General features: G+C 46.2%; 1 protein-coding gene across 2 annotated transcripts in view; it reads left to right on the top strand.

Moving 5' to 3' along the window:
• LOC147693029 (thioredoxin reductase 1, cytoplasmic-like) overlaps window positions 1–15,428 on the top strand; it is a 154,759-nt gene that overhangs the window by 49,584 nt on the left and 89,747 nt on the right. For both annotated transcript variants that reach the window (XM_086939275.1, XM_086939274.1), the window contains exons 8-10: window positions 326–441; window positions 3,854–4,079; window positions 4,295–4,387. In XM_086939275.1, the coding sequence (XP_086795401.1) occupies window positions 326–441; window positions 3,854–4,079; window positions 4,295–4,387 (435 nt within the window). The remainder of the gene's footprint in view (window positions 1–325; window positions 442–3,853; window positions 4,080–4,294; window positions 4,388–15,428) is intronic.

Here is a 15,428-nt window from a genome sequence, read left to right as displayed (position 1 = left end):
TTCGGGCAACTGACATTGTACAGCATAATTTTAACCTTGATCATGTCTAGCCCCCAAAACCCCTTTTTATGTTTATAATGGTTTTTATCTGATTTTTAACTGTTGCATCTTTGAGGTTTTTTTTTTTTTTAGCATAACATGCTACATTTGTATGTGTTTTTGTTTTGCTTGTATGGTTTGTTTTACAAATCAAATAAAGCTTTGAAACTGACTAAAAGGGTTTCTTCATGAACAGAAAAAGATGTGCATAATTAGCAAGTGGTGAAAGGCAATATCTCCTCCTTTATTGAAGATGTCTTGTAAACCTCATTTTTCTGTATTTCAGGCGACCGGCAGTAACAAAGAGGAAAAATTTTTCACTGCGGATAAATTTGTGGTAGCAACAGGAGAGAGACCACGATATTTGGGCATCCCTGGAGACAAGGAATATTGTATCACAAGGTAAGAACACTTCTACAGGGGAACCTTAATAATAATCAGCACTTGTATAGTGCAACTAACACCCTACGGGTACCCTGGCGCTGTGATACGAATGTCTAGCTAAGTGTGGATACAGGTGGAATGACCCTTGCCAGAAAGAAGATTAACAAGATGTCAGAGCATACTCTAGATAAAGCCATGTTTTTATCCTTTTTCTAAACTACAGGAAGTAATCTATTTATCTGATAACCGGTGGAAGTTTGATCTAGAGCCATGAGGCTGTTGTAGTAAATGCCCTGCCTCTCGATTTAATTTTCCTGACTGGGCACCTTCACCAGATTGGCCGAAGAGGACTCCAGTGTTTGGGGAGGGACATACCATGTAAACTTCTCCTGCAGAGATTTGAACACAATACACAGTGCCTTAAATTGTATCCTCTGCGAGATTGGAAGCCAGTGCAACTCTGAGAGTGCCTGGGAGGCGGAAGAGCGGCGTGATCTCAGTAATGCCATCTTGGCTGCCATGGTCTGTATTCTCTGTAGTCTCTCGATCAAATACTTTGGTGATTCCAGTAGCAGAGCGTTACAGTAGTCCAATCTACTGAGGATAGTGCTTCGGACTATCAATGTTCTAGCCTCTTTAGAGTACATCGGGAAGATTTTACGAAATGCTCTAATCAAAGTAAAGCAGCTCCCAACTCTTTTGTGAACATGTTTTCAAGTGTCAGTTTATTATCAAACACGACTCCCAGGTTGCGTACCGTATTACTGGGAACCAATGGAGTAGTAGTGGTGAGCCAGAAGTCAGACTGGAGTGTAGGGGGAATTCTACCTACTAACTACCCAGTATGAGCCATGGACTCATCACGGTTTCCTTTCTGCTGTTGATTACGGTTCTTTTCTAGTCATTGTGCACTTTCCACCTAAAAGTGCTTTAGAGACTCACAGAATCGTAATCTTTAAAATTTTATCTTTCTGTTCTATTGGAGTGCTTCGGTAATAGAAAGGCTCTTTGTGTCACAGTTGGTGGTAAGAAGTGCAATGCATCTGTATGGAAGCAGTGTCAAATGTGCAGAGCACACCCCAATGGGAAACACTTTCTGGGAACAAAGTTTTACACCCATGGTTCCTTATGTAGGGCAACTTTGTATACCAGCCATTGCCCATTAGTTAACATTCTCAAATTAGACAGATCATGTCAAGCATTGTACACAAACTACAGTGCATGTTGCATTTGTTCAGATCATCCTAAGAAAATTAAAGCACTCCTACCATCTGGGTGTTTTATCCCTCTACCCGAATACACCAGTCAGTTGCTACCAAACCATCTCTTGGTCGTGCACACTGTATTCTGGCAATCATTCCAGCACCAATTTGGTTTATTTTTCCGTGTATCGTCTGCTTTAAGTTCTGAAATGCATGCTGTACTCTTTACGATTGACTACAATCTGTTGTACTGACTTGCCTGTCTTTGGCGTCTTATACAAATCTTCATGAAACTTTTCACCAAAAAGTGGCCTGGTGATTCTGGATGCGCACAGTAAGCTTCGGTGTGATCACTCAAGCGGGGGCTGAAAAAAGGGGGTGGCGTCAAAAAACGTCAGTTTCCCATGTTAATTCCCATAGGACCTTTAGTCCACCCCGCAGGTCCAAAAAAGCGTTTGGTTTCTATTTTTGGCAGGATCAGCAGATCCCCATGATGTGTTTTAAATGCGGTTTGTTTGTTATTGGCCAGGTCCTGGGTGCATTTTTATAATAAGGTAGGGGGCGCACAGGCCCCCACCCCTTCCAGGGGCGTATTAATGCCTTGAGGACCACCTGGGGAATTATACATGTAAAAGCGGGAAGGGGGGGGGGGGGGGGCTCTCAGACTGCCCCAGGCCCTGGAGACCACAATCTCCCCGGGACCACATGCGTGAAAAATCAGTGGAGGGCTATTGGACCTGTTCCCCTGGGACCACCACCAAAATGAAACTGTATTGGAAAGGCCTTTAGGGATCGCTCCATGGACCACCACCTCCCTGGGACCATTTTCTTTTAAATTAATTGGGAAGGGGCTGCGTGCCCCCCTCCCAACCCCCCCACCCATTTGTAAAAGGCCTGGCCTGGGGGATGGGGTCCCCAGGGCTGAAATCGGCCCAGGGAAAAGGGGGGTGGGGTCGTGTGAAAGCAGTTAGGAGGCCCTGCTCCCTTACTCCCCCACTCTGCCAACGTGACTACTGGTTAAAAAAGTGACCTAAAAAAATCCAAAGGTTACCGGGACTCTATAGTTAGGCTAAGATTTCACAAAACCATAAAATTCAGCAGTTCTAACCTGAGCTAACGTACGCCCCTACACTTTACTGATTCTGAGGTTCCGTATTACATCACACTCTTATCATCCACTGAACCCCTCGCACACCCACTCAAATCCCCATACAACCTCTTGTACTCCCACTACACCACTCACAGACCCATACCAGGACTCACATACCCACTTCCTCCATTGAGGCACTCTCACTGAGCCACCCACTCACACAACCATACAGCCACTCACCCATCTATATATCTATACAAGCGCACACATTGGCTGCTCACTCACCCATACAGCCATTCACACAGACCCTTACTCTCCAGTACATCCAATCTCACACCAACTCACTTAACCAAACACTCCTCCACTCACCCATAGTCACTACACACCTGTTTACTTACACATAGAGCCACTCACACCCGCATACAACCACTGACTAACCTACACACCAATACGGCCACTCAAAGCATTTCACTCACCCGCACAGCAACTCACACACCCTTGTACACCCATATAGCCACTTAAACACCCATACACAGAAGGATGCAGTCACACAGCAACACTCATAATGCTAGTAGTATCGTTCCGTAGTTTCACCTAGTATATTAATTTTAAATTTTGTAGTAGGTTACTATAAATATTTAACACCCATAAGCTCTTAAACAGCTAATCACTTAATGTCATCAGTGATGTCACTGACCATGGCATGAGGTATGTAATGTGAGGTTATAAGCCGTGCATTGCAAGGGGCGTTCGTTAGAATTAGCTTCGCTAACTATAACTGCTGAATTTCATTGGTTTTGTACAAGTAAAATCTTAGCCTATAACGTCCCTGTAACTTTTTTTTCTTCCCCTAGTGAAAGTCTGGGTGGGTGTGTGTATAAAGGTGTGTGTATAATATGTATCTAGTGGTGTAGGAATGGGCCCCAAGGAGATCAGCAGGGGGGTGTGGCGGGTAGTTATCAACCTGCGTGTTTTACCATATATAAAGGAGAATTTCTAGAACTCTCATTGAATTTGATATTGTGCAATTTCACTTTTTATGTTAAGAAAAATGAACGTAGTATTTTTTTTTTTCCTCCGTAGGAATGTAAAGTTGAATATTATATAAGATTTATCTTTTCCTCTCTTCCTTTTGCAGTGATGACCTATTCTCTCTTCCTTACTGTCCTGGCAAGACACTTATTGTGGGTGCTTCCTACGTAGCTTTGGAGTGTGCAGGCTTTCTTGCTGGAATTGGTGTAGATGTAACAGTCATGGTGCGCTCCATCCTTTCAAATGGCTTTGACAGAGACATGGCCGAAGCAGCATGGTCCTACATGGAAAAGCATGGTGTGAAATTAATTAGGAAATTTGTTCCAACTGCGGTAAGAATTTATTTCTGAGACGTGGGTCTGAAGAGGTGTAGCTGCAGATAAAATGCATTCAAGGATTTCACGAGTTTTGCTTAGAAAAGCAGTTTCAACTGGCATAGGCATTTTGTTATGCAAGTTTAAAAGTACAGTAGCAGATCAAAGTGCACAAAACCGTGCATTCAAGTATGCTTGTTTTGAATGACCCCTCTGATAATTTCTTTATACAGATTGAAAGGTTGGAAGAAGGCGCACCAGGTAAAATCAAAGTGGTGGCAAAGTCCACAGTGGGCCCAGACGTAATTGAAACAGAATATAACACAGTAAGTTAAGTAAAGTTTTATGTTTAGTAATCAAACAAATGTAGATGAAACTTGCCATAGAGTCTTTTCTCCATTATAGAATGTTCACTGATCTTTATGAGCTCCTTGTCTTTCTACGTCTGTAGCACTTTTTTTATTTTTTTTATTTAGGGTACTGATCGGAAAGAGCCTGCACTGTGACATGAGGCCTTCAGGCCAACTTTTGAGCCATTGATGGCACTGGTGTATTGTGTTTTTTTTTTTCCTGTTATGTTGTGATTCCCGAATTGTGAGCGCTCTCCTCCAATTATTACATTTTCAAAAACCTACCTGAAAATGAACTTGTTCTGATGTGAGCTTTTTTGCAAATGTTGCTGCTTGTTACGGAAAACATATATCTTACTGTTCATAAAAAGTCCACTAATTGTCCATCTTCACAAAGCTACCACAGAACACGTGCATGAATAGGCAAAGCTTTTCTGTAAAATATGATCTGAAAGTACCAGGTTAGTATTAGATTCCTTACCTTAGAATATCCCCAGGCGTCAGACTGGATCCGGAAATTTTTGCGTAGCAGTACCCTTGCACGTCGGTAGGCGTCGTCTGCGGCTCCGTGTCCGTCGTGGGCGCCGGAATGACGTCGCCGGAGTACTTAGACGCCGCCCTCGCGCGCTGACGTCAGCTTTTTTCCGCGCTGATCTGGCAAATGTGGTACCGTTAGTCAATTTTTGACTAAACTTTTTTGATCTACTTCGAAGTCTGTATGACTCCGACAGTGCCGGTAGGGATGCCCGGGTTCAAACCCTGCGCCGACTGAGACCAACTAATGTCGGTCACCGACCCCCATCGCCGGTGTCTTCATTGCCTAGGCCTGGACCACGACGACCAGGCCTGTTCCGACTGTCGAGCCCTGACGTCTAAGGCTAGGCGGGAGCGGTCCCGCAAGCGGCTCGAGCTCCGGCAGTGGCCCCGCACCGCTCGAGGTCCCGATCCGCGAGGAGGTCGAGGGACAGGTCGCGGGGTCGGAGCCACCTTGGCTCCGGAGTTGTCCAGTCTTCAGGCTCCTCACGTAAGCACAAGAAGTCAGACGTCATCGGCTGCCGACTCCCCTGGACGCTCGTGCGACGCGACCGGGGGTTCGGGCGACACACCCACGCAGCTCCGCCGGAGCCGCGGACGTCGCGGCCTGCTCCATACCAGACAGTCCTGGGCAGCACGCAACGCCAGAGGAGATCTAGGCCTCCCTCTCAGCCATGAGGTTGCTCACTCCTCCGTCTGGCTCCACAGCGCCTTCGGGCTCTGCTGCCCCGACTGGGATTCCCAGCAGGTCAGGTGCTTCGCGCTGCAGGATCTGGTTCCGGATCTGGGTTGCCGCCAGTCGACCTCACGACCGCGACGGCCCCTAGGGTGTCTTCCACGGCACCGCCTTCGAGCGGCGCCGTCCCCGATCCCTCCCTTGATTCGGGACCGGCGCCGTATCCGATGTCGATGGGACAGTGGCGGCTGGTGACATTTTAAAGTGGTGAGGCGGAAACTGATATTCATACTGCACTGTAGCGAGCGTAGGGAGCGAGCCCGGAACCCCTACGGAGGGTTCGGGGGGAATTCCCCCCGAGAATTTTGAAAAAATAGTGGAAAAATGGTGCATTTCCAAGCAAATCTGAGAAAGCAAGAAGGTTAATAAAGCAATTGTGAAAGTGCAGGGATTACATTATTAAAGAGCTGTCATATAACATACTAGGTAGCTGCATATTCAGTATAACAGAGCTTCATCACAGACTTCAAGATACAATGCTGAAAACCTCACAGATTGTTTTTATTTAAACTGCAAACAACAACAAAAAATAAAACTTTTTTGATTTAAACTGCAAACAACAAAAGAACCAACTAAACAGGTCACAAACTATCACCAATATCAAATTTCAGTAAAAATACATTTATCTTGTGCAGGACAGCAATATAGCTGCAACAGCTCATTTGAATGGTCAGCCAGGGGTGGCACATAATACATGCTGCAGCCCCTGGTAGGCCTTGGGTGCACCTATGCCCTGGGTACCTATGGTACACTATACAGGGACTCACAAGAGTGACCCAATACCCAATTGGCAATGCACCTAAAGTACATTGTGTGAATTTAGAGAGAACAGCTGGGCTGTGGGTCTGATTAGAAGGACCACAGCCGTTCTAAGTTGTAAACCAGTAAAGCAAAAAGCAAAAAAATGGGGTGACCATAGGAAAGCAGACCCTACTCTCCTACATAACGCTCCCCTTTGGACAACAGGAAAAGACTAAATTTGATTACTCTGCACTCCGAGGAGAAATAAAGGCCTGATATTTATGTATTTACTCTTTTAAAATGTACTGATAAAACTAAACCATCCTCAAATCATGTTTCTGCCTTTCCATGTCTCATCTTCAATTATTGATTGTGTATTCCAACTGAGTATTAATGAGAGCCGGGAATCTGAATAGAGAGATCTCTGAATAGCAAATTCTAATGTTAAATATTCTGCATAGCTCTAAGTGAGTTATTGGTTTGTATGATTTTAGACCGAGTGAATTTCTTAAAGAGATTTGGTCTAGATGTGATAATTCTGTATCTGTATTGCATAGTGTTGAGGATTATATATATGAATCTAATTACTAGTTTGTAGGTCAATTTTCCAATTCCTGGTCCTCACTGGATAACTACATTGGGTCCCCTATATCTGACTCCTCTCAGCACAATCAAGATCCATTGGAAATCCAGGTATATGAAACCTGAAGTGTAGTGTTAGTAGACAAGGTGAGAAAGTAAACCTGCCCAGTGGTGCTACAACAACTGCTATCCCTAAACAGTACACATTTCAGGAGCTGTCACTATGCAAAAAGATTCATGAAGACTTCAACAGCTGGTCTTGCATTCTTCTGAATACCACTCATGAAACCTCTACTTGGCGAACAACAACCCAAAAAAGTTGATATTATAGTAGCTAAACATGGTTCAATCAAACACAAGAAGGTGTCTGTCAGTAGTGGCAGAATGCAACACAGTTAGCTAAACCTACAAAGCACTCACGAATGATAAAACAAACAGTCTAGCTGTTGCATTCAAAATATGACAGAGTTTGATCTAAAATGGCAGCAACTTTTTATGGTGATTGTTTACAACCATACAAAGCTTGTAACCTTTACAGAAATCCTCTTAGAGCCCACTGCATTGAACTATTGCCGTTAAATTATCTCTATCTTAATTAAAGGCCTGCAGCACAAGTGGGGGGGGGCTACAACAATAAAGAAAAGGCACTCAATGGCCTGTAAATACCTCAGCAGAAGTGCTTTATTGCAATGTATGAAAAAATATAAAACATAAACAAGAATCAGAGAAAGAAAGATTAGAAATATTGGGGTAAGGGTCCCAGAGTAGCCATTATTTTAACTTTGCCATGTCAATATCGTTAATGGAACAGAACTTAGTCCATGATATGGCCACCCGCTTAGTCACAGGCCTTATTCCTCAGGCACTAGTCTGTAACAACTGAGAAAGATTTAATAAACAGCAAAGAGATTGGCAGAGCACTTTAACACTTCTAGAAATGTTCACCCAGTGACGGCAAATGTTAAAAATAGGTAAAAAAGGGAAGCATTTGAATGTTGGAGAAGAGGAGGCAAACTAGTGATAATTTGCACTGTGCTGCCCCATTAAAAACCCACATTTTGCCTTTTGATGTGAGTCAGTGCTGCTCCCTCATGACCCGACTAATTTGGGCCTGATTACGAGTTACCCAGACAGGTATGCATAATGTATCGCATTAAAATAAATATGATCGGCTGGAAGCAGTTTATTGGGTGCGATAAGTTTGGCCTTGCGTGAATTTTGCCCTGAAAATGTGGCATAGCATGAGGATTGCGGTGCTTACCACATTAAATCTAAATGATCCGGTGCTTAGAAAGCATTTTTCAATTATTACGTTGGGGCAGGTTTGAACAGCTGAAGTTTAATGGGATGAGAACCTTATCACAACCAGTAATTCTGGTTATTGCCCGGAAGAGCTCAGGCTGCAAGTCCAAGTACAAATACGAGACGGCTGCACACAAGAGGCAGGCAGTGCTGATGAGGGCGGACACATTGCAGGGGTTGAGTGCAGATACTCGTCCATTAACAGCACTGGCGCAGGGCTGAGCTGTGCAGGCACCACTCCTACCGAATGAAAAGAGCGCAGGTACTGAGTACCTGTTAGCACCTGCCCAACTAAAGCACTGCTGCTTGCACGGTCCTTGTTGCCCCTGGGGTTACAGGGTTCCACACTGTGATGTCGTCTGAGCTCTAGGGGTACGTGAGGTCACTTCCATTGCATTAACCCATGATTTTTGGGTGAATTGAAGTCTATGAAGTGATAGGGCTAAAATAGTGGTTTCAAACTGCAAAGAAATAAACTAATGACTGTTAACAGATGTTTTCAGGGTTGGTGTGCCCAGGTGACCCCTGTTCACGTGCCTGTGCCAGTGGAGAAAGTCCGAGCACACCAGCCTTAGAGAGCAATCATCCGGACACCGGTCTCAGCTAAATGTCTGTACATAGAGTTGAGTTTCAACAAGACTGAATGAATCCCGGGCCAGGAAAACCAATGAAATCAAGTACTGACGTTTCGTCAAACACGAGCGGGGGCGATGGGCGGAGGGTGAGGACAAACAAAGTCTGAAGGGAAAGTTGCGCACTTCGTTATGGGGCGAGAGTCCAACTCGCGCCTTTCACACAAGCCCACTGTCTGCCGCGTGTAGACCGTGAAGTCACCCCAAGGCGCTTCCTTGCAGTGTTTTGGGCGCCGGGCACACATGGCGGAGCGGCTGCCAGCGGCGTGTGGCTGTGAGTGTGGGAGAGCACGAAGCATGTGCAGCCCCGCTCTGAGCTTTATATACATTTCTATTTTGTGAGGTATGAAGGTCAGTTTCGGGCATATTTGCTGGAATAACCTGAATGTTCTAGTCCTTCATAGTGACCGTCTTAAATCAAGTAATGTATGCAGCTGCATGACGTTCTCTAAAAATAAAATACCAATTTCAAATCTCATTTGCGGATTTGCCATCTTACAGCAAACCTATTTGTCTTTTAGCTACATTCCGGCATATTATAGAAAGCCTGCGTGATTTCCTTACTTCCCTTAATAAATATCCTTATGTTTTTATTGGGAGTTGATATTAAATCATTTATAGCTTAAGCAAGGTACATTATATGTCCTGTACAGCAAAAACAGTAACCAACCAACTTAACCAAGAAACGTGTACACAAGTAGGGACGGCAGTGGGGAGTGGACAGTATGCTTTATGGGCAGATGGTGTTTGCCGAAGGGTTATGGACAGATGGCATTGGCATGGCAAGTTTAGCAACGCAGCATTATAGGCATGCGGACACACGTTTCGTCCTCTCCAGGACACGGGTTTTGTTTAAGGGATTTCTACCATAAATGAGTAGGTACTAGGTACAGTGATAGATCCATTTAGGTAGATCTGTTTTTGGAGCAAAAGCGTCAGTCTGCTTTCTTTATCAGATTTTGGTGGGGAATGAATTCTTAAGTTCGTACACTGGACGGTGATACAGAGAAGGTGTTTTGCCTTTTTTCTCATTATTTTGTACTTTTGTGAGAGGGAGGCTTGGGTTAGGTCAGGTGGTTTGTAGTAGCTGCATGTGCTAAGAAGTTGCTTTTCGTATATGTACTACTGAAGACCAATTGGTACTCTGGAGTTGATGGCAGTCCTCAACCTACTTGCCTGAAACGAATAAAAATGGTGAAAAGTGGTAATCCACGAAAAACGACCTGATGTGTGCTTCGAGTCGGTGATTTGCACGCAGTAAGCACGCTTTTCTTTGCACCGCTCTTCCCTGCAACATTGTTTTTTGGGGGGGGGGGATTCCAACAAGGATGCTTTTCATTTGACTTTCATGGTGGCGGACAAGAACTGGAAATTAATAATTAATCTGCTTCCTACTGTGTCTTCTTATTTTTCTTACGGCCCCCATTCTCCCTCCCTTCCGCACACCTGTTTTTTTTCTTTTGAAGTGGGCTCCTCCCACACTCTTTTATTTATCTTTTTGTTTCCCTGCCTGCTTTAACTGTGCTGTGAGATCTTGCGGATCAGTGCAAGCAGGGAATTGTCCGTTGGTACTGAGAACATGCTATGGAGGCTGCCAATTATAGTTTGAATATGCAAGACCTTTACAGTAATCGAACTATCAAGGCAGCCCTATATTCTTGGTTTTGGACCTGGGCACATAGGTGAAGGAGTGACATTGCAAAGCTAATGATGCCTTTAAAGAGCGACTGCCAAGCTATTGGCTTTACCTGTGATGTTGTATGGTAAATAATGTGTTATTTCTGCTCAGTGTCTCTCCTGCAGCAGTAGCTTCATGAGAATACAGCAGAATGGATATTAGGCGGAAATTTGAAACACTGTAAAATATGCGGAAGTGAGTTTTTTAAAGAAATACCACAAAGGCATTCTTCAGCGCTTGAGTCACTATCATATTTGAGAGAGAAATAGGAATCCTTTACTAGCACCCATGAATCCCTATAATGTCGAGAGGTTGGCCAACAACCAGCTTGGAAGCTGTGAGATCCTATTTCTTATTATCACGGAGTAACGTGAAATTACTCATTTCCTTTATCCTGTCTAACCTGCCTGCAGAGCCATGCCCGCTACTGGAAGGCTCGTAAACCTTGTGCAGTCATTTTAAACTCGCAGCCTCATATTACGTATTTGAGTGTCAGGCTATCATGAGTTCCAAAATGATGTAAGATGAGAGAACATTTGAAAGGGATTTTCAGGATCCGACCCTCGGCTTACATTTCGAGTGCATTGAACCTGCAGACCTTGAAGGATAGGACTGAAGATTTTGCTTTTCTTTTACGAATGTGTAAGTTGAAATGTTCTGTTTAATTTCCAGTGTCACTCAGTGGACGTGCTTTGCTTGATAGCCCCAAATGTTTGTGATATGGGCTTCGCTCGTGTTTGGCGAAGGCTGGTGAAAAGTAATGCTTGAAATCAACAATTATTGTCAAGAAAGATAAACCAAAAAAAACCTCTTTGGGGCTCAGCCTCTAGAAGAGGAACGAGGAGCATTCTCCCATGTCCCAAATTCAACTCAAGGCCACCAACAAACCGGAAATATGATGGCCAGGTAGCAGTAGGGAGCTAGGGATCTCATGCATTGCCAGTAGGAGTTTGCGCCATGGTCTAAGGTAAAGGGCAGAGAAATGACAAATAGGGTTTGGAAGGATACATATCACATTTTAATTCACATGGTTATGTAGTTATATTTAAAATTAACATGTAAGGATTATATAACAGTGAGCAATCGCAGCATCACGACTGGTCAAATTACTTTATTCTTTGATGTTTTCTCCAGTCATTAGTTCAAGAGTATAGTCCAAGAATCTGCACCCAGTGTGTTTTAAACTTTATCCCCTTTGTGGAGCGAAGGCCTGGGGCTAATTAAGGTTGCACGATGGTACACAACAGTGCTGTGTGAGGAAACGGCTGACTGACAATATATCTTGAATACGAAAAAAGGGGCCTCGAGTACATTCCTCTGAGAACTAAATCGAAATGCCCCTTGACTCAGTCTGGATTCTTTCAAACCGAGCATAAGTATTGCATTAGCGCTAGTTTTATGGTCTCGGGATTATACTTTTATTTTCTAACTCTGCATTTCCGAAATGAAAATAAATGGCCTGTCCTGCGTTTGGAAGCAGCCGGTCATCTTATCAGACCTGTGAAGGAAATACTAGGGCAATTTGGTTGGAAATTCGTTTGGACAGTAGCAACTTGATAGCCTGCAGGAAGGCCGAGCTCCCGATTCTTTCTCTGCACTTCCGGGATAGAAAGGGAATGATAATCGCAATTAATCAATTTAAAAACGTTTCCAAACAACTTGGTGAAGACAGCGCGCCTGCCTGATTATGTCTGTATTTTTATCGCATGTGGCAGGCCAGTCGTCTTGAATGACGGTACCTGTCTGTAGAGCTTGGTGACAGCCTAGGCTGTGTCGGTCAAAGGGTCGTAGTTCTATGTTATACTTAACATTCACACTGACTGTGCCCACGTCTGTGTTGTATAAGCTGGTAAAAAGTGCTGCCTCGGGGGGCATGAAAGATACACAGCCCTTGAGGTACTGAATTTTTCACCCTCCCAAACCATGCTTCTTCGTCCCTTGATTTGCCACATGGTACTTATCACTGACGGCTTTCTCCTCACCGTAAATAACTTTATTTTAGCACAGTGATTTGGGGTGTTTGTCAGCCGAGATTTGCACATTTCTTCGTGTATTTTGGCCAGAGATGAGCTAGTCAGCTCTTTTTAAACTGGTAAACAATATTTGTAGGTTGTATTTGCATGACAAATTAAACAATTATATGGCGTGCAGTCTTTAAAAGTTCCCAACTGCCCGATTTGCACACATGGCCCACCATGGGGCCACTGTTTAGCTATCCTATCCGCTAACGGCCGGGGGTACTTTTATTTTGGTGCAAAGGGCTTGCTTTCTAATTCTGTCCCAGTCGGACCCAGGAGGTGGGGAGGGAGGGAGGAAGGAAAGACAGGCACAGCAGCAGGCGCTCTGCCTGCTCACTGGTCAGTTTATTTCTCTGTCCCAAACCAGTGACCTTGCGCGAATAATACTATTATTGAGCAGCACAGGAGGAGCAGAGCCGGAGCCGATGCTGATACTGGGGTGAGAGAGAAATGAGGAGTGGCAGCCAGGCAGAAGAAGAAACGAAGCGACTGAGCGAGGATCAAAAATAAAGAATAAGAGAGCGGGACATGGGGAGCACGAGAAAGTTATCATGCGAGAGTCGAGAGACAGACGGACATATAAATAACGAAACAAAACAGCAGATTGGTCATCATGACATGATCATCTTAAGTATAGTAAAAGTAAAGTTATAACTTACGTGGTGGGTGGCACTGGCAGCAGGCGGTCGAGTCCACAGACTGGGCATCTGCCTGGCATCATGATTCCAGCACGCCGTGTAGTGACGAGGGACAATTAATGGCCAATCACCGACGAACACCCAGGCGCGGCACCATCCTGCTGCAGCAGCCAATCCTGGCGCAGAGTTAGCAGCGCCACTGCGCCAGGATTGGCTTACGAGCAGACTGAAATCTGTCCTTTTTGAGACCCAGGGCCCGGGTCCATGCCTAGTATATCCATAGTGCTAGAGGGGAGGAGGGGGGGAGTCTAAAGTGTGCGCATGCGTGGGCCAGTCAAAATCAGGACTACTCCGGCCTTTTGCATGCGCACTCACAGACTGTCACGTCACCCACTGGCCTGTGCGCTGCCTGCCTGTCGCAGCGCCAGCCCTGCCCCCCACGGGCCGGCCCGGCCCACTTCCTTATGAATGCCCGATCCTGTCGGGCTTCTCCCAGGGCATTAGTGCGCTCAGCGCGATTCATTTTTTTATTGGATTCAATTATATTTCTTTTATTATAACATGTTGGCACTAGTTCAGTCGGCGGTCGTCCAGGCTAGTGGGGCAACGCCCCAACGCCCCCAATGGACGCACCGCCACTGCGATGGGAGATTTCTAATTCTATGACCCGGCCCCATCCTTTGGTCCTGAGTATCAGAAGATGGGTGGTGAGGGGGATTGGGAGGTGTCTGAAGACCCTCTGGCACGGGAGTGTCAGTTTTACCAGGACTGGTCAGGAGAGCTAGGGGACGCCAGTGGTCTGGATACCTTGCCAGACACTAGTTTACTGTGGCTACGGAGGAGGGGGCTGCTTATAGTGTGGTTTTAACGCGGGCAGCCAAGGCCTTACACCTTGAGCTCCCTGTCGCGGCCGGGAGGACTAACCTCACTGAGATCCTTAAACCAAAGGCAAGCTCGGCAGAGCCTCTAGTGCTGTTTAGGTCTCGCTGGAGACCTATTGTGATTAAGTCGGCTCTCAAGGGACGTAGCCAGGGGCACGCGCGGCGATTTCACAGCGTGGACGCGCATGCCCCGCCCCCCGGAGCCGTGCACATCTCCAGAAGCCGATTGCCAGGGTCAGCCATGCCTCTCCAGTCACACGTGCACACACACTGCATACACGCACGCGCACACACACACTGCATACACACACGCTGACACACAGGTGCCAAGCCCCCAAGCCCCACTTACAGCCGCCTTTCCTGACTTCTGCTGCCATCCACTTTGTGAGAGTGGGCTTCTCCAAAAGACGGAAGTCCCGCCCCACGACTGCCGTGAGCGTGCACATCCCGAGACCGGAAGTTCGGGAGAGTGCACGCTCACGGCTTGTTCTCTCGAGGCATTTGATGGACCTTCCTTGTTTTCAAATGCAATGTGCCCATTTCCGCCTGTAATATATTATGGGCAGTTGCTTTCACACCGACAGGCTCCAAGCGCTAAACCCATATTGAAAGGAGGAGCGGAAAAGTGTAATCGTACCATATGTTTCCATATCTACCTTTGCAGTATGTGTCTGACTAGGTATGACATGGTCACATTGTACTGTAAACTAGCGCGCTGTCGGCACACAATAAATGACCCTGGCAGGAGTAATAGGAGGGGGTGCACACCGCGGGACCGATGCCACAGCCCTGTGATGCAAAACATGCAAACACTCAAGCGGACTCATCAAAGAGCTTGCCGGGGGGGCTCCTGGCTGTCAACGGGGTTTGCGGACTCGGGCAGGGGCTCGCTCGGGGGCTCGCTTAGCTCTCCGTCTGAAGTGGCCGCTTCCGCCTCCTCGCTTCTCGCCTCTGCCTTCATCTCACTCCCGCAGCGACAGCAGCGCGGGCTTGATGACGACTTGTCTAGCTATCATTGGATCCTAGGGGTTGGTGGGGGAGAGAAAAGGGAGCCGGGAGAGGGGGGGGGGGGGGGGGGAAGTGTCAGAGCGCTGTCGGGGGGGCGCTCTCTGCTCCTCTCAGGCACACACGCAGAGGCACTCTTATTTGCGGCTGCTCCCGCTGTTACTGCCGGCTGCAGTCAAGTGAAGAGCTATAACTGTTCCGGTGGCTTTTTCATTTACCCCCACCCTGTTAAAGCTCAGCCGGCATGCGGGGATTCGGGATGTTGGAGGG

This window comes from Lissotriton vulgaris, chromosome 9 (genome assembly GCF_964263255.1).
Source record: "Lissotriton vulgaris chromosome 9, aLisVul1.2, whole genome shotgun sequence".
NCBI classification, from domain to species: domain Eukaryota; kingdom Metazoa; phylum Chordata; class Amphibia; order Caudata; family Salamandridae; genus Lissotriton; species Lissotriton vulgaris.
This window is presented reverse-complemented; position numbering and strand designations above follow the sequence as displayed.